Consider the following 25,175-nt stretch of genomic DNA (forward strand, 5'->3'; position numbering starts at 1 on the left):
TTACTGCTTAATGTCGTTGCTGACCTTCTCGGCCTTCTCCTTGCCACTGCGCAGGACCTCGTTGACCCACTCGAGGGCCTCGGTCGTCAGGACGATGCCAGTGGAGAGCAGGGCCTTGCCGGTGGTAACGACGCCGTGACCGCCAACCTTTTTGACCTCGGAGTTGTAGACGCCAAAGAGGTGGTCTGCCGTCTCCTTGGTCTTGACGATGGGGTAAAATGCGGCCTGTTTGCTCTTGGCCTGGATGCTCTCGGTGGACTCCTTGATGATGGGAATCTTCTCGTCAATCTTGACGAGAGCGCCAGCGCCGAAGCGGTCTGCCTTCTGGACGTAGGCCGACAGGTAGAGCTCGTAGGGTCTCTCCAGGTAGAGCACGAGAGGTCTGGCAAAGATTTGGTAGGCCGAGTCACCAAGCTCTAGGGACTTCTTGCCGTACGGGTTCTTCTGATAGTACGAGACAACATCATTGACAACGGGGTAGCCCCTGATGTGCTGCAAAGAGTTGGTGTTAGTTACATGTGAGAAAGGGACCGTGACCAATGAAGTACTACTTTGTGGCAGTAGATTGGTGTACTAGCCCCCCCAAAAGGACCCAAATTTGAAATGGTATTAGACGAGAAGGACTCACCGAGATAGTCGCAGAGGACGCGTGGCTATCGCCATTCACTTGGGGAGACATCTTGACGAACTGTGGCACGAAGATGGAGCTTTTGGGATAGTTGCAATCTCAAGTAACTGGTCAGCGAACGACAAGATAAGGGGAGCCCTGACGCAATGTCGTCACTTACGAGTCAGCTGCTTCCTGTGTCGAGCGAGCCAAAGGCAAAGAGTATGTATTGGGTCTGGTAGAGACGAGAGGTAGAATGGGATGTGAAAGGAAACGGCGGACAATGGTGGTGGAGGTGGGAAAGAGGAATTATGGTTTGGGAGGGCAGAAAGGGTTGGCGGTACAGGAGCTCTTTAGGTTGGGAAGAGTCCGACGTCTACGCTGGTCACGACATGTTTGGTGGAAGGCGTGCATATGAAGAATAAAGCACACAACCTTTAGATTGTAAGGTACTTATCAAAGCTTCTCCCTCTTCCTCTTGGTTCTCTTGGGCATGGGACGAGGGAAGAGCAATCAAATCAACATGGGAGCTTGGGATAAACGGACGGACATCAATGGACCCAAGGTAACGCCACACTAGTAGAAAGCTCCCGGGCTGTCAGTCCATCCGTTGGCCAGGAACATCCTTACCTTGCCTTCTTACTTACCATCTTGTGTACCATACCTACCTTACCTACCCACAACTCGTAGCTACCGGTCGGCAGACGCAGCTACGTACATCTTGTGTGGGTTGACAAAGACAAAGGAAGAATGACGGAAGCCGACTTTTTTAGCATGTGCATGTCGTTCCAGGTCGAGGTAGGTAGGGTAGGAGTGGATTAAGTCCTGTTCATGGCCCCGTCTGGCCGCTTGGCTCTCGGCTGTATCGGGTCTACCTATCACTCGCCCTCCTCTCTCTCTCTCTCTCTCTTTCTTGAGAGTTTCAACTTCACCTACGAGGGGGGCATGTTGCCCGCTTTGCCTCTTTCACCAATGCCCGTGTGCGCCTTGGGGGTGGGATTGCATGGGATTGCGTATATGGCACGAAAAGCGCGGAAACGATCGCGGTATCTCTATCTGTGGCACAGCAAGCAGCAGTCTGCGTAAGGCGGCGCGCGCCTCAGTTTAGCACGCAAAACCCGGCCTTTGACGTAGCCTGCCCTTCTTGCATACAAATGTGTCGGACTCGATCCGTACTGGCAAGGTGACTGGGCAGGGGGTTTGCGCATTTGCAGGAAGCTCTTATCATGCTTCCAACAGAGTTTCATGCCCCAACCTAATCGCGAATTCCGGATATCGATGTTGCCATTGTCTCATGGTAGCCATGAGTTACTCTGATGAGCTGTGCCGTTGGATTTCTGTTCCTCTTGTATCTTGACTTGAATCACGAATGGCGCTTCTCTCGATAATGATTCAAACCCGACCGATAGAATGATTTGCGCCCAATGCTGACTGACTGGCAATCTACCCCTGTACTATGACTCTTTTCGTAGAAAGATGGCTGATGGATGCCACATTTGGTAGAAGTGCATCCAATTGCCCACCGAGCCCACCTTGGCCACGTTAGGCGCTCTAGGTAGTGTGGGCCATAGCTCCCTTCAGAGCACTTTCCAATGGGCTGGAGGCGGGGTCCTCGAGTGCTGTCTAGCACCTCTAGCGCGACGGAACAGGGGAGCCGGCAGCGAGTCTGTCGAGCTGCTGGTTGGTTCCAGGCACCAAATCGCGCCTCCTTGTGCGCACCTAGAGGCAACCAGCCACTAGTAGTGGGTGGGTGGTAGCTGTGCGCAATGATATTGGCATGTGATAGCTGCCTCCTCTGGGCCTGCTCAGTACGACACCAAACCTGCAGGTATCCATTCTGCAGCTTTTTTCTTTTTCTTTTGCTGCTTCTATTGACAACCGCATCGGAGATTTTTGCTTCTTTGTTCTTTCCATGTACGTATTCGTCCTGAATCAATCTCGCAGCACATACACACATACACCCCGGGCAAAAGCTCCCAGTCAAGCCAGCAGTCTGCCACTCACCATCGATTACTCCCTTATCTTTTATGGACTCTTTTTCTGTCGCAACCGCTTCGTCAAACAATCGACACACATAGGGTGACGACGGCTGGATCGGCTGCTGCTTCTGCTCGGATTTCATCCAACTTTCATCTTGGACCCGAGATCCCAAGAGACATCCTAAGTAAGTATTCTTGGCGCGACGGGCGGCCAGATCGACACCAGGTACTCGTACTCAATCGACACCGTCTTGTGCATATCTTGCCCGTTTTACTATTGCCAAGAGATATCCAACCGCTTGTTGCTAGCAAAGATTTTCTGTGAGAGAAACAGCCTTCCTTCCCGTGCTAGTGGTGCAACTCAATTTGGTCCGAGAATCACCACTTCGTTGTTATATTTTTGCATTGTGTTTGGCATTAGTACAAAACTCAAAACCTTGTCAAGGATCATTTACTCCCGCCTCTGTAGCATTCGGATATATTCCGCCCATCTGTTGAGTACCAAAATGCCCCCCAAACACCATCTATATAATTGGTCAAGATGTAGGGATACCAGCGAATGAAACCGGCGTCCAACACACCTCAGCTCTCACCGTGAAATTCGCTTGCATTTTGCTGCCTCACCGGCCGCTATTCCAAAGCCTTGATTCGACGTCATGGCTAGTCCCCAATTGCGACGTAATAAAGGACCTTGGTTACACTTATCCAGTAGCGTATCTCAGAACACCAACCTTCTCCGGTTGCCGCGATTGTTTCTTTCATGCCCTTGATCCGCTTCGAGTGTCAGGGTCTCAGTGCTTGTTTCCCTTACTTTGGTACGTTGAGACGGTGATTGCCGTGTTCCACCAGTTCGCAATCTCCATCATGTAGGCTTTGGATTATTCTCTAAACAGCAGTGAGTGGGTAGACAATATTCTGAAGTGGTACGCACAAGTCCCCAGTACTGCTTAGGTAAACAACGGTTGGATCATCTCGATCGGACATTCAGCCACGCCGAGATCTCTTCATCCAAGCATGACATCGGCCCACTATCGACACTCTGCGTTGCTGCTCAATGAAACGTCAAGGGTCGCTTGTCTGGTCTATGCTGCCAGTCAGCTCGACGCGCTACACTAACAGTGCCAGGAGGCAGGGGTAGGTCCCGCCTAGGGGAGGACATCCCACCATATTCACATGTCAAAAGAGCTTACCCACTCTATGACCCAAAATAAAACCACGAGAGAAGAAAAATATTTTCCTCTCAATCCTCGGTGATGAAGGGAATCTCTTCTTAGCCGAGCTACCGAGAGATACTTTCTTAATATTTGGACAGTTTCACAAGACAAAAAGCGGCTGATCTGGACCGAAGTCGGCCTTCACCCGCTATCCCAACCGCGAGACTCTGATATTGCGGCTCTGTTCTGGGAGCCGCTAGGGGCATACCGAGCTTCTGCTCGAGCACCAAGTCGTTTACTTTATTCGTTTGCGCCTCGAAGAACTAGGAAGAATACTCACTAGTCTGATAGAGAGACCTCACAATAGACTGTGCTTGCAGAATCAGTCTTCAGTGGTTGAAGTTGCTGGGTCCACAGCATTCGTGCCAAACCCGACCGCCAAGAACAAGGTCATGCCAAGGAATCCACTACTACAGTCGCAATACACAGATCTGTGCCAGGATTAAGAATAATTTAGATAGCAATGGAGTCGTTGACTGCTGAGGAATCTACCGCGGTGCCTCGGCAGCTTCCACACAAGGCACAAAAACGCGTAAGCGAGTCTGGCGATTCTCGTACAACATAAGATGATGGAACGCGACAAACATGAACATGGGAAGGCATTGATCCGTATCTCCTTCCAGTGACTCCACTACAGATGTGAGGATGAATTGTCGCCAAATGATCTTAATGGCAGCAGGTCTTGGAAAGGCTGGCATTGTGGCCACGACGAGACAGCCCCGTGATTACATGTTTACCACATCAAAGGCAATGTTATTCAAGGTTCTTGATGACAGAAACATTGGGGAACTTTCGAGATGCAATGCACAATACGAATTTCTTCGCTGGCATCCGACGATGTTCTCCTTTGGCCAGTCATAATACTCGGTCGAGTGGACACCATATTCACCTCAATGACTGTAAACCGGCCGAAAAGGAGATGAATACCAGCCTGCACAGGGCACAGGGCCGAGAGATAGATCCTAGCATTATAAGAAAACTTACCAAGTATTAATTGTAAGCGTGGGTTTTAGCCCATGACTTGATTATGGTATGTGATGAAGAAATCCAGTAGGAACAGGCAAATAGGCACAAGCCATGACCACCTTGGAGACACTATAAAACTGGCTTGGCGAAGCCTATAGAGCTACAAGTATAACCATGTGGATGTGGCGTCGATCCCTAAAGTGCACAGTTGCCTTGATGAGAGCCAATGGGCTTCCTTCGACATGGTATAGTTTTAGGAATTTGGAGTATAAATTCAGCTGAACGAGAATTAGGAACCGATCTCATCCAACCTAGCGCTTATTTCAGCAATGCTGGCAACGCAGCAATTGGGCAAAACCCATCTTCCTCGTAATTTATTTTCTGATTATTTCAGAAGGACGCTTTCAACGTCTTTGTTGGATACATTTATGTAATATCATTGGTGCGCCCTATGGCATCCTAGAAATTTATTCTATTATCTCAAGGTTGCTTACGAAGGCTAGACACGAATCACTTTTTCCCTAGGCACTTGCCGCACGAAACGGTTTAGCGAAGCAAGTCTGGAAATGGCAATGTGCTTTCTTTGGCGTTCCCCTTTCTGAATGCTAAACGTCGCAATTCGTCCAACGGGAAGCTGTAACATTCAGGATTTGTTTGGAGTTTTATAGCAACATGGAGAAGTCCGATGCGCGGATGGGAAGAGCGATCAGCATTTCATAGCCACGTTCTGATCAGGTGCGACTCGGTGGGGCAGTAAGATGCTGATGGACCACAATCCAATTCCCGTGTCAGCATCTGTACCACTTAAACGTGTACCAAAGTATGAGACTCCATCGACACCAAAATCTCACTACAGACATACTGCCTTTTTAACGCGAGGTTCTCTGTCGTTTCTTGTTGATACTTGACCTCTGTCTCCTCATCCGAGTGCCAACTCAACCTCTACCTTCTCGAGCAACGATATCATCGGATCCCCGCACCCCATCATGACCGTCACTTCTGAAACCCCCACCGTCGACAACCAGCTCAAGGAGCTCTTTGAAAACGTTGAGAAGAAATTCAAGTCAACCAACCTCAAAGATGGAAGCTGGTATATTGTGGCCTTGACTTGTATCGCGGCGTCGCCTGATCCGGAACTTTCTGCCCAGCTCTACCTCTACCTCCGTGACCAAGAAGGCTTCCCAACCCCCGATTCCCGCCAGCAACTCGTCAAGCGTCTCAGGGAGACACTGGTCAAGTCCATTCCGCTCATCGGTATATGCAAGCCAATTGAGTCGGTGGTGGCCATTAGCAAGGTTGAGCGCGAGGAGGACCGTGACTATTCGTGTTCGCGAGAGGGCTGGCAGGCTGATGCGGCCAACCACGAGCGCGGCATTGACTGGTTCAAAAAGGTTTACACGCGCAACGCCGGCGACACCATGGGCATCTTTGACGCCCACAAGGATTTCGCCTGGCTCTCGGCCGATATCACCTATGGTCTCTACCTCTCTGACCGCCAGGTCCTCGACGATATCGAGACGGAGCTGGTTGTCCTGCCTGCCATCATGATGCAGAATCTTCCGCTCGAATCGCACTGGCACATACGGGGTACGCGGCGGATCGGCGTGTCCAAAGAGGACACACAGGTCATTTGGGATTGCGTTCACATTATTGCTGCTCACTTTGGTGTCAAGCTTCACAAAGTCCCGACGGTGGATGAGGTCGAACCGGATGTTTAAGTTTAAATATGTTCTCTACCGTGGCAAGAAAGGCCACCTGGATGGTAGAATGGGAAAAAATTGATAATAACTTTAAGTAGCTTGTAGCGCCTCAAAATTTACCTTGTCGGGCGCTTGAATGGATGACTCTGAAGCAAATACGTGTTGTTTCTAATCGCCTCAGCCAGCACCACACGTTGATAGCCTGTCTAAATTCTTGTGATATTACTGTCGAACGAATAGTTTGGGATAGCTAAGAGGCTAGAAACCATAGAACCCCAGCATTATCAATGAAGAAAGTGTAGAAGGTATCACCTTCATTTTCACTGCTGCCCGGCCGGTGCTTTTGCCACCGTCGGCGCCTTTTAAAGCATCGTACTTCCCGCAGCGCAACTTTATTGATATTCAGGCTCCGGAGAAAGCTTTGAAAGCCAAAAGAGTACCTTGTTGGAACCAGCAGCTGCTGGAATCTCACATTGAGTGGTATTTGTATTTGGCCGCCTCCGTCCTCCTCGAGACCAAATTTAATCGTAGATTTCCTCACAACATTCCTGCAATCCCCAACCACAAGACACGAACATATCTACAAGAAATCATAGCCCATCTATCGCCGACTACTCATGTCGGAATATTCTTAGACGACTTATTCCTCAAGCGCAGATTTATCTTAAAAGGTACTTCATTTCCATCCACTGATTCGAGCAGTCGCTTATATCCCCGTAGAAAGATACATAATGGCAATATCCGGTCGTGATAAAGGCTTGATTGTCCTGGCAATTGTGCTTGCAATCATTATCGCCCAAATTCTCTGCTACCACTTCAAGCGTTACCCAGGTCGGCGATCAGGCGCCATCGAGAACATTGAGATCCACGCCATAGCCAGAAGAGCGCGCGAGGTCGAGGCAGGCGAAGGCGCTGAGCCGGTACAGAATGACTCCTCCTCCTCCTCCTCATCTTCCTCATGGACGACAAATTCATCGTCAGCGTCGTCGATTGCATCGGTTCCGCCCATCAGGTTGGCAAGAATCGGGGTTGTCGCTGCGCCGCCGCCGCGACCGCCGCGGTCGCCGATGCCAGTGTACTCACTTTATCCGACGCCACAAGAGATTACTCTTGAATGGGCGCCGCCTCAAAAACCACCGCCAGTCTACACGGTCGCTTGACCTCTACTGTAGAGACAAGAAGTCTTCGACCCTGCGGAACGCGCTGTAGGTACAGAATGCCCAGGCAAACGAACCCCAACACTCAAGATATCGGCACGCGGTGGAAAGGAATAGTCTCACATGGAGAAAAGGGATATCCATGGCTGTAAATTGCCGCGACATTGTACACAGACACAAACACATTGATTCTTTGCGACTGTCCGTGCAGATAATCGATGATACATCCGAGTAAGTCTGCTGCAGTACGAAAGGCATTGTCAGCTACTAATCATTAGTTTCCTAGCATATAAGAAGAAAATCTTTCAAGACTTTCACTCTTGTTCTTTTCTTCTTCTTCTTGTCGATCTCCCTTGGATAAAAATTGCAAGTAATCAATGAACGTGGGGGGTTTTATTGAGCTCATCTGGAATTATATTGGAGTTTTGAAAAGTTTCTGGATAGTTATGATTTGGAAACTGAGGTGCTTCCTTCCAGAAACATTCTCGGCCGTTTACCTTGCGCTGCAAGAACAAGACGGAAGCTGTATATAAAGAGAAATAATCAATTTTGTTTACCGTTATATTACCAATCAGTGATGACCATCTGCTCATAGAGAGACGCAGTCCACCATTTTCTCTCGTGGGCCCAACAACAACAAGCAATCGAATAACAGATGTAGCTTGTACGGCCATATCTCATCCGTCAAGCACTGGCTCGTAACGAAAAGACACAGTATACTCAAGCACTGCAACACGCCTTGGCGTTTAGCTCATGGCATTCTGACAGAAATTGTGTCGCTTGAAGTGAAGAAGTTTTCGCACCTTCCATGACGCGCCGAGTTACGCCCTAAGTCTACAGTTGAAAATCTACGACCCTGCTGGCGACGGAGATGGATTCAAAGTTTTTATCCGCCCTCATTACATGTTCAGTGCTCTGTCTAACAAATTGTGAAAATGCCAGAAAATATTTACCTTGTGCCAGGTATGAGTGAAGATGATCTGACATTTTAACAATGGGCAATCATGACTAATATAGCGGAAGAGATGCCGCCCCTCTTGTGTCTCCAATGGGGGCGACCAGATTACGTGCGGATCTGTCAGCATGTCTGGACTTTGTACCGCTAAGCCTATCACGGCCTAGACCTTCTCGACCATAAGCGGTAGGCGTCGCTGATGTAAAAGTTACTAAGACTCTTTGGCGGGGTGTGGGCGGGATTTGTGAATGATCGCAAAGCAAAAGATGACTGTCGGAAAGGGATGCCAATTACGTGCGGCGGAATCTTCATGACAATTCCACATGGATAAAGCCGCTGCTTCTGTTCCCTCGTTTGCTTTTTGTATTATTGGCTAGTAGCAGCACATTGCGAAAAGACTTGTATATATCCTGGGATTTCCCATCCCCCTCCAAGAATCAATGAAGTTCATTTCAATCACCATTTCTATCCTCGTCGCACTCTTCTCCATTGTCATCTTTAGAGAACAAGTTGTTGAATTCGCAACTGCTACCATAGAGACACTGAGCAACTACAGAAAGGACAGCCCGGAAGTTATTGATACGAGCGCGACGAGACAGGAAGAAACCAAACTTCCCACAAACCCAATCACACCACAAACCGACACCAACATGTCGTCGTCAACTATTCCCAGAGCGATTCGCAAGGTCTTCCTCGCCATCGAGCAGGCCGAGGGCGCGGGCGCACGCGTGCGACGATCGATTGGCACGCCGCAGCTGCGCAACTTCTCGCCCTTCCTGATGCTGGACCACTTCAGCATCAAGCCCGGCGCCGGTTTCCCTGATCACCCACACCGCGGCCAAGAAACCATCACATACCTAATTGCCGGAGCCGTCGACCATGAAGACTTGTAAGCATCCCCCCGAACAGCCTTAGTGACCGCAATCTTGAACCATTGCTAACTCGACATGACCCAGTGCGGGCAACGCCGGTACGATCGAATCAGGCGACCTCCAGTTCATGACGGCCGGCCGGGGCATTATTCACGCCGAGATGCCGCGACAGAACCCAGACGGCAGCGCCAACGTCGGCCTGCAACTGTGGGTCGACCTGCCAAAGCAGCTAAAGATGTGCGAGCCGCGGTACCGCGACCTCAAGGCCAAGGAGATCCCGCAGGTCGACCTGGACGACGACAAGGTCCACGTCAAGGTCATCTCGGGCCAGTCGGGCGGCGTCGACAGCGTCAAGGACCTTGCCTATACCCCCGTCTGGATCCTCGATTTCGAGGTCAAGCCTGGCGGCAAGATTGCTCAGCCCCTCCCTCAGGGCTGGAATGCCTTTGCCTATACCCTCGAGGGCGTGGCCAAGTTTGGCACGGGCAAGGACGAGAGGAGCGTGGATCAGTACCACAATGTCGTCTTTGAGCGCGATGGCGACCTGGTGGAAGTCTCGGTGCCCGAGGACGCAAAGAGTAGCGCGCGCTTCATCTTGATTGCCGGCCAGGTTCTGGAGCAGGAGGTTGTTCAATACGGCCCCTTTGTGTTAAACAGCAAAGAGGAGGTGTACCAGGCCCTATTTGACTACCAAACGCACTCGAATGGTTTTGAAAGGGCCAAGGACTGGCAATCGGAAATTGGAAAGTCCATGGTCAACTAGCCGTTTCGTTCCCTCTGTGTATATAACCACCCATTATGACTTTGTTGCATGCTTATGATACCAAATAGAAATATGATTAGCGCCTGGAGGCGCCCTGAATAAAAAGAAAGAAATCGAAATAAAACAACACAACAGCCCCATTCATGATTATGCACTTTTGTGTTAATGATGACCTTTGGGTTTCCTCACGGCAGGGAACTGATCCGGCAGGGTCAGATACCATTGAACCTCTGAAGTGGTCTCGTACCAGTCGGGATATCCCTCCCTTGGTGGTCTCACGTTTTCCCACGGCGTTTGAATGTGATGATTATGCAATGGTGGCGACTTGGATCGTGGCATGGCAAAGCGCTTGGGAACCACTTCATTAGCTGTGCGACCAGCGGGCCCCTGCCGATGATATGACGAAGCTGATAATGGTTGTGCAGCAGACGAGCCAGACGATCGAGAAGAAGAGCTTGCCGCAAACTGGATTTCGGAGGACTTGAACTCGTGTTGTGCGGGAGCAGCAAACTGCCGCGACTCCTTTGGTTTCTTGGCAGCCCGACCTGAGTTTTTCGACTTGCCCATATTTGCAGCTTGGGATTGATGAGGGGGTTTGAATGAAGAAAAAAAAAATGATTTTCGTTCCTTCCTTTTCGCCGGCACTTCTTCCAATAGCTGTTTGGCCCCCAACCATTATATACTGCAGCCGTCTTGTCCACCGGGCTGAAGATGCTCCGCTTGCACCATTAAAGCGCATCCCAACACACCACATTATTCATATTTCCCCAGGCTGCTGCATGCATACGGGGTCGGCGAATGGGCGCGGCCTGAGCACCAAGCAGGCCAAGAAGAAAACAGAGGGTAATACCGCGCGTTTCTTTGGAAATATCCTGTTTTCTTACTTATGCGGCCCAATGCGACTCTCGGCAGCCTCGCGCAATCCAGGCGAGTTTCGTATATGTATGGATTCTTGTTCCTTTCTGGTAGGATCCCGAGAAGCACTGTGTGCTTTCATCAAGGATGGTATTGCATAAGGTTCAGGCAGAGGGATTCGACATGAGGCTATCCACGGGAGCAATACCACTTCTGGTCGGTGAGCCTCGTCAGACAAGTGGGATTTCTTTTCAGCTGAATATGCTGCAGACTTGGCGAGAGAGGGGGGAAAAAAAGGGCCAATTGATGGCTCGAAGAAATCAAGCCTTATGCCGGCTGACTGACTGTCTCGTTTGTAGCAATAGAAAAATCTGATCCTAGAGAACGTCATTCGCCTTTGTTTGTTGTCATAAGCTTTCTGAATATTATCGTAGTATAGTAGATCCTATGAAAAGCTGGACAATGTACGCAGAGTTGATAAATCGAACATGATGTGATTGATTATATAGCAAGAGATTTCCGTCATGGCCAAGCTTGATGTTGGTCCGTTTCGCAGGTGCCTTCTCAGCGGCTAGACGAACCTCACAGCCGGCAGATCACAAAAGAGGAGGTTGCGGCCCAATGTCTATTTGGAATACGGCCACTTCTCCTCAGATAGAGTCTGACAATTAGGGGGCTTATTCGATGCTATGAGACCTGGAGTCCGAGGTCACTTTAACAAAATGCGTATTTTATCCCCACATTTCGGGCGCACTCCTCCTATCTTTCAAATTCAGGCCCCCACCAATGCTTCTCAATGGCATTCACAATCGAGCCGCTCCGCTACCAGAGCAATAGCATCGCATTCGAATCATGGGTCACATTACTTACAGTCTGCCTTGCCCCATTGATCGCGCACATCTTTGCAGGCGCATCGAGGGTTTCGTATCTCGTGCCTTCAAGGCCGAGATGGCATGACCGCATGTGCCTCTACAATCCGATATCGATCATCTACCGCTATGCAGCAATCGTCGAGAGGCGCATCAGAGCATACCACTGGGAGTCGATAGACATCGCTGGGGCAAATGCCATTTTCTGGACTCAATACGGCTGGGATGGGTCTGAAAACATGGTCGTCGCCAGCTTACCCTTCTGTGGCCTTCTTCCCGATGGCACAACAGTTGGCATCTCCGTGGAGTTGTTCAAAACCATTATCACTACCTTCCAAGGTGCCCAGACCGCGACTATTCTATTCGGCGGCCTTAATGGGGCAGTGTCATTCGATGGTTTCTTGGCTATGGATTCCATATTCATCTCTCTGGCCCTGCTTGGACTGCTGCGCCTGTTCGCTGCAATGTGGTTGGTTGATGACTTCGTATACTCAGCAAGAATATTGACCACTGAAGATCGAACACCGCCAATTACCGAAATACAGATGCAGCCGATTGTTTCAATGGATAGCTTGCTCCTGGAGCCCGAAATATTCGCGACCGCCCATGATCGATATCACCATACGTTGAATTGGCGGATCGTATTGTTCCGGACAATATATCTCTCCATCATATTGGGTCTTTGTTTCCTGGCGGGATCATGGATGTTCCGGAGCAAAGTTGGCCACAACCAGACGCCTTACTTGTATACGACGACGTCATTCCTCGATGGATTGGGCAACTTGCTGATTATCTTACCAACAGCATTGGTTTACGGGTACTACTCCATCCGTAATCGAATGCACTCAACTATCGTGCCATGCATTGCTCACCTTTGGTTCAAGGTACACACGGTTATATGTATCGTCTTTGTGATGATGCTCATTTTCATATCGGCCTTGGAGACACGCCAAACACCTTGTGGGCGTTATACCACGTGGCCCAAGGATTACATTGGAGATGGTTGCACTACGAAAAGTCAGATACCAGTCAGCGTCAACCGGAATGCAGATCTGTCGGCACCATTGCGAATATCCGGGTTAGTCTCTCAATACGACTGGGGCCATAACAAGTCTGTTTATGCTTTAGACGAAGGCGAATTCTGGGTGTTGAATTTCACAGGAACTTGTTTGGGATTATTCGATGACCTCGCTGTATGGACGCGAGGCATGACGATGGGGGTTGCTAACTATACCAATATTACCGGTGGGGCTTTAGAGCTCTAACCAGCTATAGGGCATTAAACTCACGCTAGGCCCAGCGGCATTTGTATGGAGGATTTAGGGACAGTGATGAAAACAGGCGCTAGAGTATGTACATTGGGTTCGCTTGGCACGATATGCACTAAATTCGAAACAATTATTTGAATATGTGCACGTAAATAGTTTCCGATGTCATTCTTGGTATCCACGATTATTTTAAGAGGTAGTTGGTTATGAATTCATACCCTCTTTAATGTTACATCTTAAAGCTGTGATATCAGATCGAGATATAAGGTAGAAGATGACGACTACGAGCACGGTTTTAGTGGAACCCACGTTAGACTTATCATACAATTGTGCCTCCTATGCAGTCCATTTACAATAAAATAAAATATAAACAACGAATTAAAGAAATGCTCCCTCACGAGTCGCCTGCCCCATGCTTCGCATAATACTTCATTTCTACGTCAAACACCATTGTGCTAAATTGTGCCCTGTCATGCTGAGGCAGGCTCGTCCAGAACATCATGTTCATCAAGTGTGTCGTGCTCAGCCTGACGGTCGTGCTCAGTATTGCTCGCCCGAGCACTATGGGGCAGCGACTATGTCTGCTCAGTGATCCCTCACTGGCCTTCCGTTGTTCTACCTTTGTGACTGTCCAGTGCCTCTTCAGAGCGTTGGTTACCTCTGACGTCTCGATGTTTGCGGGGTTCTTCCTGCACCTTTGTCATGGTTGTTACATTAGAGTCTAGACCATGGAACGCGGTGATATGCCGTTTCGCAGCGCGACGTTAACTGCCATCCATGGATGCATAGCCCCCACGCTCAGACACGCCCTGATCGCTACACTTATGGCAATACTAAACGAATCAACCCGTGATTGGTGATCTCGAAACGCCAATACAGTCCGATTCTAGAATGGCGCACACTGTATACTTACCTCAGCCCCTTCTACCCGACTGCCTCCGCTAAGCGAGGTAAACGGGTGCAGTAAGGCCTACATATATTGGCTCACCGAAGTGGTGATCAACGCCTCGAATGAAAGCAACCAGCGGCTATGTGCTATATGTACATACTCAGTTCCGGCTCAGCTGAGAGTTTCAAATGCTCGCCCGTTTTTTTATCCCCAGCTAGAACTGATTACTCTCTTCTCCAAGCTAAATCTGTGGCGTGAATCAAATTAATGCAGCTTTTCGCATCACTTACAGCACTGGTCATTCACCATGAGCCGGTAAGTATATTTGCTTTTCGTTTTTTTTTTACACAAATCACTGCCTAATGCAAAGTAGATCTGTTCCTCGCGGTCGGCTTAAATCCCAGCCAGTAGCTGAGTTCGGTTACGACCTCGGAGAAGACCAGCAGCGTGGCCTAGATAATCCGGACAGAGCTAAAGTGTTGCGAGTGATTTCCGACTGCCCCATACAATTCTACCAACTGGACGCTGAGACTCGTTCCAAAAAAACAATCTTGCAAGAACAGAGGGACTACCAACGACATGAATGGTCTGTCGGAATAGCCTACAGGACCTTTGACATGGCGCCCGATTTCTTATCAAACAGTCAGGCAGTCTCTACGACGCTTGCACACTGGGGGGTCTATATCAAACGTGACGGCAAGGTATGTATACAAACTCATATCGAAATGATCCATCGGATCGGCTGATGGGGTTTAAACTAGCCATATAAGATATTTGGCATGAATTTTGCCGATTTCGACAAGAAAGAGCTCATCATCGAAGATGTTTGGGCCGCAAATACCAATCATGGACCAGAATGGCGCAGGGAACTTGACATCAACGATTTCACGAAACTTGAAGACCACAGAGACTTGACTATGTACTTTAGTGAGATTGAATTCGTACTCGCAGGCAAGTTCTGGCTTTTACTTCTAGCCTTTCCAAACAATAGTAACTGTGCGACTGGAGACTAATTTCCATTTTAGCACAACTTGTTTTAGATAAATTTGGGGCTGCCGGCTTGGATAATCGTTATCGACCTTTCCTGAGTCAAAGCGATCTTTCTTATAGTGCTCTCACAAGAGACAACTCTGGGAAAACGTATGGATTGCTACAAAATAATTGTCAAAAGTTTGCGACCCAGTTGATTCAGTTCATGCACGAGAAAAGGTGGGATGAAGCACAGCGGCAGTATCAATCTTTTCAACTCAACCAATTCGAGCGAGAAATAAGATCCGCATTCCAATATTTCACCAACTCTGCACAGATTACGCATCAAGAAACACAGATTCGGATGCGGGAAATCGCCATGAGTACTTCGCATCGAGAGGCAGTAGAATTCTACCCAAGTGTAGCCGCCTATAATCCGCAAGACGAATACCCAGACACGAATGACTTCTATAGGAGGCAGTGATACAGCGGAGGTTATTTCGACAGAGAAAACAAAAGAAAAATTTCGCTTACGAGTCTACACATATTTATGTTTATTGTACTTTCCTTTATTAACATTGTGTGGTCAGAGTAACTTGTTAGTCTGCTGACATGTACTTTTTCATTCCGAACACGAGGCTTAAAGCTCAGGTCGACTCTAATGATTTTTCATTCTCATGTAGAGTAGACAGCCTAAGGAAAGTCATGACGCTTCAATGTTATCATGACAACGTGAATCGAGGCCTGGGGTAATAAGTTTCTAATCCTCACTGAAACGCCCTCTCCCTCTCTGCGGTCGACAATTCGACGTCACTCACTTACCTGACCAACGACACCATGTTGGTAGCCGAGTCTGATCACAATGTCATCGTTATTTTTTGTTTGTATGTTTTATATTTATCCTGGGGAACGTCCCTCTCATGGCGAACCTAGGGTGTGAGATGACTAAACTCAAGTATGGCCGTTGGTTGAATGCTTGCTTCAGAGAGCTGCATCAGATCAACACTGCAACTATCCCGTGCGCTAAGCAGATAGAAGTAGGCTCTTGAGAACGATGTATGTTGCATATCGAACCTGCAGCAGCAGGAATTGTCGTTACCTACAATGTACTAGGTTAGGTACCTACCTAGTTATACACCAGTATCCGGTAAGCTTAGAGGTACAACGACTGACCAATATGGCCTAGCCTATTCCGCAAACCATATTTCAACTTCGACGAAGTTACCTTTTGAACCGTATAGATCTCAGTTTCATCCATTTTGTTGACTGGATTTGACGTATTGCAAGTCTTTTTGGCAAGAATGTAATTAGCCGGCATGTATGTACCTCTGGTTCGGTGGAGGTCCGCTACTAGGTAGCACGACTGTGCACTAGGTGCCAATCACTAACTACATCCAGATTCCCCAGCAGTTCCACCAACTTCCTTGGAGACAACAAAATCAGTTTCATCGCCTCTCTTTGCATTCCTAGAGACCGATAAAACAAATACGCGAATCATGCCGTCGCTTCATATCGTCAATATTGGCAGCTCTTTCGCCGCCGGCCCCGGTCTTCCCCCGCAGATCGAGCCCTTGGCGGGTCGGTCCGGCGAGAACTACGCGCACATTGTGGCCCGCGAAGTGGGTGCAAAGCTCACCGATTTGAGCGTGTCTGGTGCAACTTTGCTCAATCTTCTCAGCGAGCCGCAAGAGGTGACCGGCAAGGCTTTCCCGCCTCAGATTAGCGAGATTCCCAGAGATGCAGACATTGTAATGGTGCTCGGCGGCGGCAATGATATTATGTACATTGGCGGTCTGTTCATGGACAGCTTCGCCGCGTACACAATGTTTCGCTTGGCGTCGAGACTTTACAGCTGGGTCGCTGGCGGTGCCGAAGATCCGGCGCCCAGCCTCGACGTACAAGAACTTGCTGAGCGGTACGGCACTGTCCTGGATGCGATACATGCCAAGGCTCCCGACGCGCAAGTCATTGTTGTGGAATATCTCACATTACTGGGACCGGATCTCCAACCCGGAGTCGACTTGCCGTTTGATGATGCGGGCCGGATAGACTACCACAAGGGCAGGGCCGCACAAGTACAAGAAGCGACAGTGCAGACGATCCAGGGCCGCGAGACTTGGTGCACAAGAATTCCCGTGGCCAGTGAAAGCATGGGGCACGGGTTGGGTTCCCAAGAGCCTTGGGTTAATGGGTTCGGATTGAGAGAATTGTACCAAAAGTGTGGTTATCATCCAAATGGCGAAGGGATGAAGGCGGTTGCTGCCATGGTCCTCGAGCGGATGAAAAATCTCGGCATTGTCTAATAGACACCACGAGAGACTTGACCTTGCTAAATCCGAGTTATCCTTTGGAACACGCCACTGCTTTGGCCGATCAGTACCGGATATATTGTTATACGACCGTTGGAAGATTATGGTATCCACAAGGCAGAGGTTGACCGACAACGGCCAGCAGCCAGCTCATGACCACCCGCAAAGCATCACTGCATCCAAAAACAATGCCAATAACACAGTGGATCGTACTAAATCCATCCACATTGAATGAATGGTCTGATCTAGAACAATCGACATCTTTTACAATATCTCCGAAAAGAACCAAGCATTCAATCCCGGTCGTGCCCAGCCATCAAACAGACGCCAAGACTGTAAGATGAATTGATGTTTGCTTTTATGGCGATATTGAAATCCATAATATACTTCCTTATGGAGCCTACCACGATTCGAGGTCAACCCAGACCGGGTCTCGGTCGGTGGTAGTCTGAATTTCTATCCATATTGCCCCCATCAAGCTCAAAAGGCAGGGCTGTTGAGCATGACGTCAGATGTTGAAGACAATTCCGCCATGGATTCAATGATTTTCCGCCAATGAAGAAGTGAAATCACAAACGTGTGGCTACATGATCCAAGCAGCAGTCAAATTCATTGCGGTCAAGAGCTCGTATACAGTAGACGCAGAATTTCTGCCGACGCTCCCGTTTAGGGGACTAGGAAGAACCTACCAGCGATCAGAGCCCGGAAGGGCCCGGAATTAGCGCTCCGTCCAAGAACGAGTTGGCTTTGTTTCAGGACCCTTGGCGCTCATTTCAGTGAAGCCACCCTTGAGGATCCCTTACCTGGCGCTTCTGCATACGCTGCAGGGATTTGAACCCAGCCAAGCTTGGGGCTCTGCTGATATCTCTTGGCCGAAGCTTGTTCGTTTTGTGGGGGGAGGTAATATACTCATGTTTTGCTACGGGATTTCTGCAGGCATTAAGCATCTCAGTGCCCGGCTCCGCATCACCAGCCCGCCTCCACTTGCAAGACACAAAACATGTCGACATGGATTGCTGCTCAGCTGGTTTACTGGAGCTAACTCGATAGATGCTGGATAAGCAAAGCAAGGAGCCTAGAAAGATCCCGACCCTTAATCAATCCCCCACTCGTCCAATATATGCCTGGCAGTTGCTTTCGCAATCGGCAATCCCCCAATTATAGACAAGATATCCAATCCCTATTGGGACATGGTGCAGGGCCAAGCTTTGCGGCAACTTTAGGGAGATGTTGATGAGGATGGATTATAAGAATCAAAGAAGTCCAAGAAGGCCAAGATGAATTTTGGTTCTTGGCATCAGCGCTCAACTTCTTCACTTCGTTCATTCATTGGAGGCTAGCCCTTCTTTTCAACTATTCTGCCAAGCCAGACACTCAAGAACATACAGTCTCTACTTCCACATACACTCGCTTCTCACTTAACACATTCAAAATGCGTTCCTCTCTCGTCCTTGCTCTGCTGGGCTCCAGCGCCCTGGTTGCTGCCGCGCCCAAGTCCAACAAGACTTCCACGAGCTCGTCCAGCAAGGCGACCTCGACCACGTCGAGCAAGAGCTCTTCTACCAAGGCTGCTTCAAGCAAGACTTCCTCGACTGCCTCTAGCAGCTCTGCCACCAAGACTACTGGAAGCGGTGCTTCTAGCTGTACTTTTACCGATGCTGCTGCTGCCAGTGCCAGCAAGACTTCTTGCTCTGACATTGTCATTAGCGGTGTTACCGTTCCTGCTGGTGAGACTCTTGATCTGACTGGCCTGAACAGCGGAACAACTGTAAGTATTATACAATCCTGGGCGTGCTGTTTGAGACCATCTACAATGTAACTCTGCGGATAACTAACATGTCAATTTTCAAGGTCACTTTCGAGGGTACTACTACCTTTGAGTACGATGAGTGGGAGGGCCCTCTCATCAGCGTTTCCGGTACCGATATCACCGTGACTGGCGCCTCTGGCCACGTCATTGACGGAAACGGCGCCAAGTGGTGGGACGGTGAGGGCTCCAACGGTGGTGTCACCAAGCCCAAGTTCTTCTATGCCCACAGCTTGAAGCAGTCCACCATCAAGGGCCTCAATGTCCTCAACACCCCTGTCCAGGGATTTTCCATCAACAGCGCCACTGACCTGACCCTCGAGGACATCACCATTGACAACTCTGCTGGTGATGGCGACGACGGTGGTCACAACACGGACGCTTTTGATGTCGGATCGTCTACAAACATCCGCATCATCAATGCCAATGTCAAGAACCAGGATGACTGCTTGGCTGTCAACTCTGGAACCAACATTGAATTTACTGGCGGTACCTGCTCTGGCGGCCACGGTCTGTCCATCGGCTCCGTCGGTGGACGCAGCGACAACGATGTGGACGGTGTCTACATTTCCGACTCCACCATCAGCGACTCGGCCAACGGAGTCCGCATCAAGACGGTCTCGGGCGCCACCGGTAGCGTCAACAACGTCACCTACACCGGCATCACCCTCAGCGGCATCACCGATTACGGCATTGTCATTGAGCAGGACTACGAGAACGGCTCCCCTACTGGTACCCCTACCGATGGTGTTCCGATCACTGACTTGACCGTCTCTGACGTCACTGGTACCGTGAGCGGCGGAACCAACATTTACATTCTCTGTGCTTCGGGCGCTTGCTCTGACTGGACCTGGTCTGGTGTCTCTGTCACTGGCGGTGACTCCAGCTCGGACTGTGAGAACATCCCTACCGGTGCTTCTTGCTAAGCGGCTTGTAAAAGGGGCTCTCACGAATCAAAGGGTTCAATGATCAATCAGAAGTGAGACCGTGTTGTTGTTGTTTTTCTTTATTATTGGTGATGGGTATCACCGACTTGGATGTACTCAACCATTTATTCTGTATATACTTGAGACGGCTGTTTTAATATAGCTGCTAAAACATAGAGAGGAAAATTCAGAACAGGCCTGGCGTCAATATTCATCTTTTCGCTATACAATTCACAATCCCAGAAGCTTCTCACCCCTCTTTGACCGCCACTTATTAGTCGACTCGAAAAGTTCTGTACAGCCCCAGACGAGCCAACCATACTTTTCCAAGAACGGCAGCGTCGCTTCCCAGTCTCCCGGATTGGAAGAATCGCCCCAAACAATGAGAAACGGTGTATGTACAGCATCTTTGGGCCAGACTTCTATCAAATCAAGAACAATCTCGTCCTCGTCCAAGACTCCCGAACTCACTGCCCGGATAGCTCGCTCCCTCATGACGGGAAAGGGCAGCAAATCAATCCAGGGGTGATGAAGCACCGAATACTGCACGGCCGTGGGCTTGAGAGCCTCGGGGTACAGCGTCTGATCCGGGAGCGGCAGCGGCAGCGGCCCGGACAGGCTAAAGGGCGAGATGGCGTCGTCGTCGCAGACGCGGTCGTTGGGCAGGCCAATGAGCCGCGCGTTGCGCGCCAGCGCGTTGAGCACGTTGAGCTTGACCAGCATGCCCAGCTGGCTCGGCCGTGGCGCCCCGAGGGCGTAGCGCTCGTAGGCCTCGCGCGCAAACCTGATGACATTGTCGCGCCGCTGCGGCGCCGTCAACATCTTGTAGCCTTCCTCCTGCAGGGTCAAGGACACGGCGTCTCTCGGAGCCGCGGCGGTGTCTTCGTTGCCTTTCGTCTTATTTTCATCTTGTCCAACGACACCGAGAAGTTCTTGGTACACGGTAATAGTGCCCTGTCTTCTCACCTGACGATTCTTTCGTTGGCCTGCCAGTGATATAACTGTCAGTTCCAAGGACCGGAATTTTGAAAAGTCACTGGACCAAAGGGTTTGTACTTGCGATATGCTCTCTGATTTAGTCGGTTCTGCAGTCTTCTCCTCTCAGAGGTGCTTGTAACGCCGGTCCAATCATCATCTTGCGACTGAACGTAACGCTGCTGGGACATGGCCTGCAAGGGTAGCGGACTTGGCATCGAGTCATGGTCGCGGGAAATCTCCATGCTGTTGAGCGATATGGGGGATATTGTTCTGAGAAAGTGGAAGTAACCATGCTCCTGCAACCTGCTTACCTAGCATTTATACTAATTTCGACTTGCACCGAGTACTCATGACAAAGGTGCGGGCGACTGAGTCTCAACGTCTAAGGGAATGGAAAAAGGGCTTCCAAAGTTGGGTACGTACTCGTGTAAGCAGGTTGCATTAGCTTGCATTTGCCAAGAAATGGGGGTTCACTTGCAACCATATTCTCTATTGTCTGGTTTTGTTTACTTTGATCCTGTGCCATGTACGGATGCAAGATGATCATGCATATATTTCTATGAGATGAAGGGATTAGTCCGTGAGAGCACGTGGGGTCTGTCCTGTGGTCCGCTGTGATTACAAATACACAAAGATCAGCCATGCTCTAGAACCCGCATTGCCTTGTCATCATGCTTATGTTGAGAGTGATAATGCCAGTTGTGGAAAAGTGCAAATTAGTATTAATCATTTGACACGATATGCACGGAGAAGATGGTAGGAAAGCAGATATGATGCTCTGTAGGTTAGACAGAACTACGAAAGTGTTTTTACTGTCTGGCTATTCTGGTGATTTAGGTCGTGGGCGCATTATCTCCAGAAAGGCCATTAAGTCCAAGGCCAAATGACACCGGGGACTGGCTGAGCAGAAATTCTGAAATTAATTCCACTTATTACGTGGGACAAATGATATTGAAATGACATGGAAACTTGAGCGCAAACTTGAGCAAAAGAATACCACAACCAAACGCCGCTCATCCAAAATTGCAAAAGACATATTCTTAATGATTCATTCCAATCACAAGCTCTGATACGCTCTTCTCAGCTCCGTATTCCAGCCAATCCACCGAAACCACATTAAATCTGGCATTCGCGCCGCCGTGCAGATTCAGAAACCCCGCGAGTGACGCGTTGGCTTGCGCGGCCATGTCTTGCAGCGCCCATTTCTGCACGCCCGTGAGATGAATCAGGACCGTCTGCACCACTGTGGGTAGATCGGGCGTCAGGACCCAGTCGACGGACCACAGCGGCGCCGAGTCGGGGTGATGGCAGCGCAGGCCGAGCCCCTGCTGGGCAGAGAGATCGTCGACGGTGCGCGGCTCGTCGCCGGGCCGGATGGGTGCCCCCGCGTAGCCGTCGGTATTGGTAATGACGTCGGCAAAGGCGTAGACGCGCCAGTCGAGGTTCATGAACATGACCTTGGGGGCGCCCTGGGTGATGTCGGCCACGGTCGCCTCGGACAGGATCTGGAAGTCAAAAGACGGCTGCCCAAACGAGTCGGGCTCGTAGTAGAGGTACTCGGGCGCAATGTACGAGTTGACGAGCTGGGCAAAGCGCGGGGCCTGCGCCGGGTGGTGCCCAAAGTTGGTGTGGGAGATGGCGGCAAAGATGAGCTCGCCCGAGCCCGGGTGCGCATTGATGAAGAAGCGGATCTGCGCGAGGACGTCGGAGAAGAGCGGGCCGCGCAGAATGTGCTGCGTGTAAAAGTGGCCGTCGCGCGTGTCGTAGTAGACGCGAAAGTCAAAATGCCGGATGCCGGATTGGAGCTGCTCCAAGATGTTGCGCCCTTGAGTGCGCGAAATGGCATTGACTGCCCGGCCCAAGATGAAGTTGTGGCAGATCGGCCCAATGTATAAGGGGTTCTTGCGCTCGGGGGGTATACATATTGGCCAGTTTCCATTGGCGGGAGAGGCGTGGGCGCTCATGTTCCAGAGAAACTGTACATGCGGATAGACAATCTGACTCAATACTGCAGTGAGCCCATATGTGGCACTGCTGTGAGTCCCTGGTAGTTTAAGTCGACCCATCCTTCTTGCTTGTATCTGAGGCGTGGACATCCAGATGCTGAGATCCGTCCCCAAGGGTGGGCGGGACAACTTGACCACTTTTCGTCTTGGATATGCAAGAACAGACGAACCAAAACGAAGACTATGTATCAGACTGGATGCATACTTTGTTTTTGGGTGAGGTGTCTCTACAACCTTGCTGATAAACGAGTTGATAACACTGATCACAGAGGCATTGAAAATGGTGTTGATAAAACCTGCCACTCTAAATGGCGTGGCGCCAATGGAGAAGAGATTTTCAATCAAGGGGAATAATGCTTCCAGGACGTCAATTATTGTTCCAGACAAGTGATAGTCTCCCAGAGAACATTGCAAAGCCGTGACGTGTGGCTTCGTGTGAAATGTCAAGTCGATCTGGGCCTGTATGTAGACGACCAAATCTGTGACGGAGAGATTAAAGCTCCCTGTTTGATCGCTGATGGTCTCCGTGCCGACAAGATATCCTTCTCTCAGTCGAAAGACCATGTTGACATTCCAAAGGTTGCTGCTGCCCCCAGACTTGGGCAGAATACCTGCGTACGTGCATTGCACCGAAGCAGGGTCCAATTGAAGCCCCTTGATTGTCAAACTGTTCGTCTCGGATATCTTGACGTTGATGGAGTTTGATGATATATACTTGATAATGGCGGGGAGATTTGCCTGCATGACACTATTGATCAGAGGTGTCAGAACTCCCGGCCCGTTAAAGAACCAGAAGTTATAGTCCCCGCCAGTTTGTGATGGCCGGCCCGGAGCCAAGACTACACCTCCCTTGCCATTAGGTAGATACTCTGGTATCGTGCAGGTCGCATACAATGGGCTCTGTCCCAGCAGGATGTGCATTTTATCTCCAGAGTGGAAGCTCATGTCGAAGGAAGATTGACCTGGCCAAGTACTCGCATCCACGCAACCCGATGCATTTCCTCCCGAAGCAATGATACTAGGGCTGGCAAAGTCCTCCGACATATTGTCATTGTTGTCAATAATCACAGTGATGTGTTGCGGGCAGTCGTTGAAAACGGTCATTTTGGCATCGGAAAGTTGTTCTCTGCTGCCTATAGCCCGTAGGCTATTCAGCGACCGCACCATTTCCAATTAGACAGAATTTTCGAAACATGAACAAAGGTCATGGATTACACTCTCTTTCTGAGTGCAGCTCAGAAGAACAAAATGCATTCTTCCTCTAGCCCACCACGCGGCTATATCTCACGTACAGTACTTGCAGATTTCTTGAGCTCTGGACATCAGCCGTTGAACTTGGGGTTATCAATAACGGGATCGAGAGATGTCTCGAGCTTATATGGATTAAGTTCGTAGAGCATGTTCACGCGATGACGAGGTAAAAAAGATCTGCCAATCAGAAGGCCATGAAAGTTGATTCCCGTCGACAAAGCAACAGCTCCAAAGCGGCATCTTTGTGTAGCACAGACACGGCATGAATCGTTGCGATCTTTGCCATCCTTTTCACTATTCCCCATCACTGGTGTTTGCCCCAAACCAAACACTTGCTGCCACAGTTGAAATCCGCACGATCTACACGATCGAGTACTTCTATGTGACTAGCAAAGGCCTGCAGAGTATAGCATGCTAATTCAACGCTCTTGGCAGACAATCCAATTTGAGTTTGGTAACCCGCCCACGCTTCCGCACGGTACCTTTCATTGGACGGCACAGAGATAGCTGTAGGTGAGCACTAACAACCTTCTTGAACTAGAGGGCAATCTGGGCTCTCGTTCGTTCGGCGCCGACCAAGACTTGACACCCTGGACAAACCTGGTGGAGCCGCGGCTCTCCTCTTCCAGTCCTCACGATGATTCCCATGACAGCACTCTATTGTAAAAAATGGGACACCTTTGCAAAATTAGGACAATTCCACAAGCCAAACAGAACGTTCTGGCCAAAATAATGTAACCTATTCTCCAATAAGCCGCATCTTCTCAACGCCCGCCTCTATAGGATCTTCAGCGGAGATGTCAGCATCTATAGTGTAGCGGTTATCATTCTTGCC

At 49.8% G+C, this 25,175-nt stretch overlaps 10 protein-coding genes across 10 annotated transcripts; 7 read left to right on the forward strand and 3 right to left on the reverse strand.

The window, feature by feature from the left end:
- Window positions 1-679, reverse strand: PFICI_09198 (uncharacterized protein; the record flags this gene model as incomplete). The annotated part of the gene is made up of 2 exons (XM_007837779.1): window positions 1-492; window positions 629-679. 2 exons carry the CDS (start codon window positions 677-679, stop codon window positions 1-3), a joined length of 543 nt encoding a protein of 180 aa, XP_007835970.1.
- Window positions 680-5,752: 5,073 nt separating this feature from the next.
- Window positions 5,753-6,484, forward strand: PFICI_09199 (uncharacterized protein; the record flags this gene model as incomplete). Its single annotated transcript, XM_007837780.1, has 1 exon — window positions 5,753-6,484. One exon carries the CDS (start codon window positions 5,753-5,755, stop codon window positions 6,482-6,484), a length of 732 nt encoding a protein of 243 aa, XP_007835971.1.
- Window positions 6,485-7,197: 713 nt separating this feature from the next.
- Window positions 7,198-7,626, forward strand: PFICI_09200 (uncharacterized protein; the record flags this gene model as incomplete). The annotated part of the gene is made up of 1 exon (XM_007837781.1): window positions 7,198-7,626. One exon carries the CDS (start codon window positions 7,198-7,200, stop codon window positions 7,624-7,626), a length of 429 nt encoding a protein of 142 aa, XP_007835972.1.
- Window positions 7,627-9,018: 1,392 nt separating this feature from the next.
- PFICI_09201 (uncharacterized protein) lies at window positions 9,019-10,213 on the forward strand (the record flags this gene model as incomplete). The annotated part of the gene is made up of 2 exons (XM_007837782.1): window positions 9,019-9,467; window positions 9,535-10,213. The coding sequence occupies 2 exons, from the start codon at window positions 9,019-9,021 to the stop codon at window positions 10,211-10,213; spliced, it is 1,128 nt and encodes a 375-aa protein (XP_007835973.1).
- A 1,651-nt stretch (window positions 10,214-11,864) lies between these two features.
- On the forward strand, window positions 11,865-13,202 carry PFICI_09202 (uncharacterized protein; the record flags this gene model as incomplete). The annotated part of the gene is made up of 1 exon (XM_007837783.1): window positions 11,865-13,202. The coding sequence occupies one exon, from the start codon at window positions 11,865-11,867 to the stop codon at window positions 13,200-13,202; it is 1,338 nt and encodes a 445-aa protein (XP_007835974.1).
- Window positions 13,203-14,401: 1,199 nt separating this feature from the next.
- Window positions 14,402-15,107, forward strand: PFICI_09203 (uncharacterized protein; the record flags this gene model as incomplete). The annotated part of the gene is made up of 3 exons (XM_007837784.1): window positions 14,402-14,409; window positions 14,468-14,795; window positions 14,856-15,107. 3 exons carry the CDS (start codon window positions 14,402-14,404, stop codon window positions 15,105-15,107), a joined length of 588 nt encoding a protein of 195 aa, XP_007835975.1.
- A 1,452-nt stretch (window positions 15,108-16,559) lies between these two features.
- On the forward strand, window positions 16,560-17,366 carry PFICI_09204 (uncharacterized protein; the record flags this gene model as incomplete). The annotated part of the gene is made up of 1 exon (XM_007837785.1): window positions 16,560-17,366. The coding sequence occupies one exon, from the start codon at window positions 16,560-16,562 to the stop codon at window positions 17,364-17,366; it is 807 nt and encodes a 268-aa protein (XP_007835976.1).
- A 1,438-nt stretch (window positions 17,367-18,804) lies between these two features.
- PFICI_09205 (Polygalacturonase 2) lies at window positions 18,805-20,105 on the forward strand (the record flags this gene model as incomplete). The annotated part of the gene is made up of 2 exons (XM_007837786.1): window positions 18,805-19,140; window positions 19,224-20,105. 2 exons carry the CDS (start codon window positions 18,805-18,807, stop codon window positions 20,103-20,105), a joined length of 1,218 nt encoding a protein of 405 aa, XP_007835977.1.
- Window positions 20,106-20,336: 231 nt separating this feature from the next.
- Window positions 20,337-21,325, reverse strand: PFICI_09206 (uncharacterized protein; the record flags this gene model as incomplete). The annotated part of the gene is made up of 2 exons (XM_007837787.1): window positions 20,337-21,071; window positions 21,143-21,325. 2 exons carry the CDS (start codon window positions 21,323-21,325, stop codon window positions 20,337-20,339), a joined length of 918 nt encoding a protein of 305 aa, XP_007835978.1.
- Window positions 21,326-22,123: 798 nt separating this feature from the next.
- On the reverse strand, window positions 22,124-24,193 carry PFICI_09207 (uncharacterized protein; the record flags this gene model as incomplete). Its single annotated transcript, XM_007837788.1, has 1 exon — window positions 22,124-24,193. One exon carries the CDS (start codon window positions 24,191-24,193, stop codon window positions 22,124-22,126), a length of 2,070 nt encoding a protein of 689 aa, XP_007835979.1.
- Window positions 24,194-25,175: the final 982 nt, after the last annotated feature.

The sequence above is a fragment of the Pestalotiopsis fici genome (genome assembly GCF_000516985.1).
Source record: "Pestalotiopsis fici W106-1 unplaced genomic scaffold PFICI_Scf_6, whole genome shotgun sequence".
NCBI lineage: Eukaryota > Fungi > Ascomycota > Sordariomycetes > Amphisphaeriales > Sporocadaceae > Pestalotiopsis > Pestalotiopsis fici.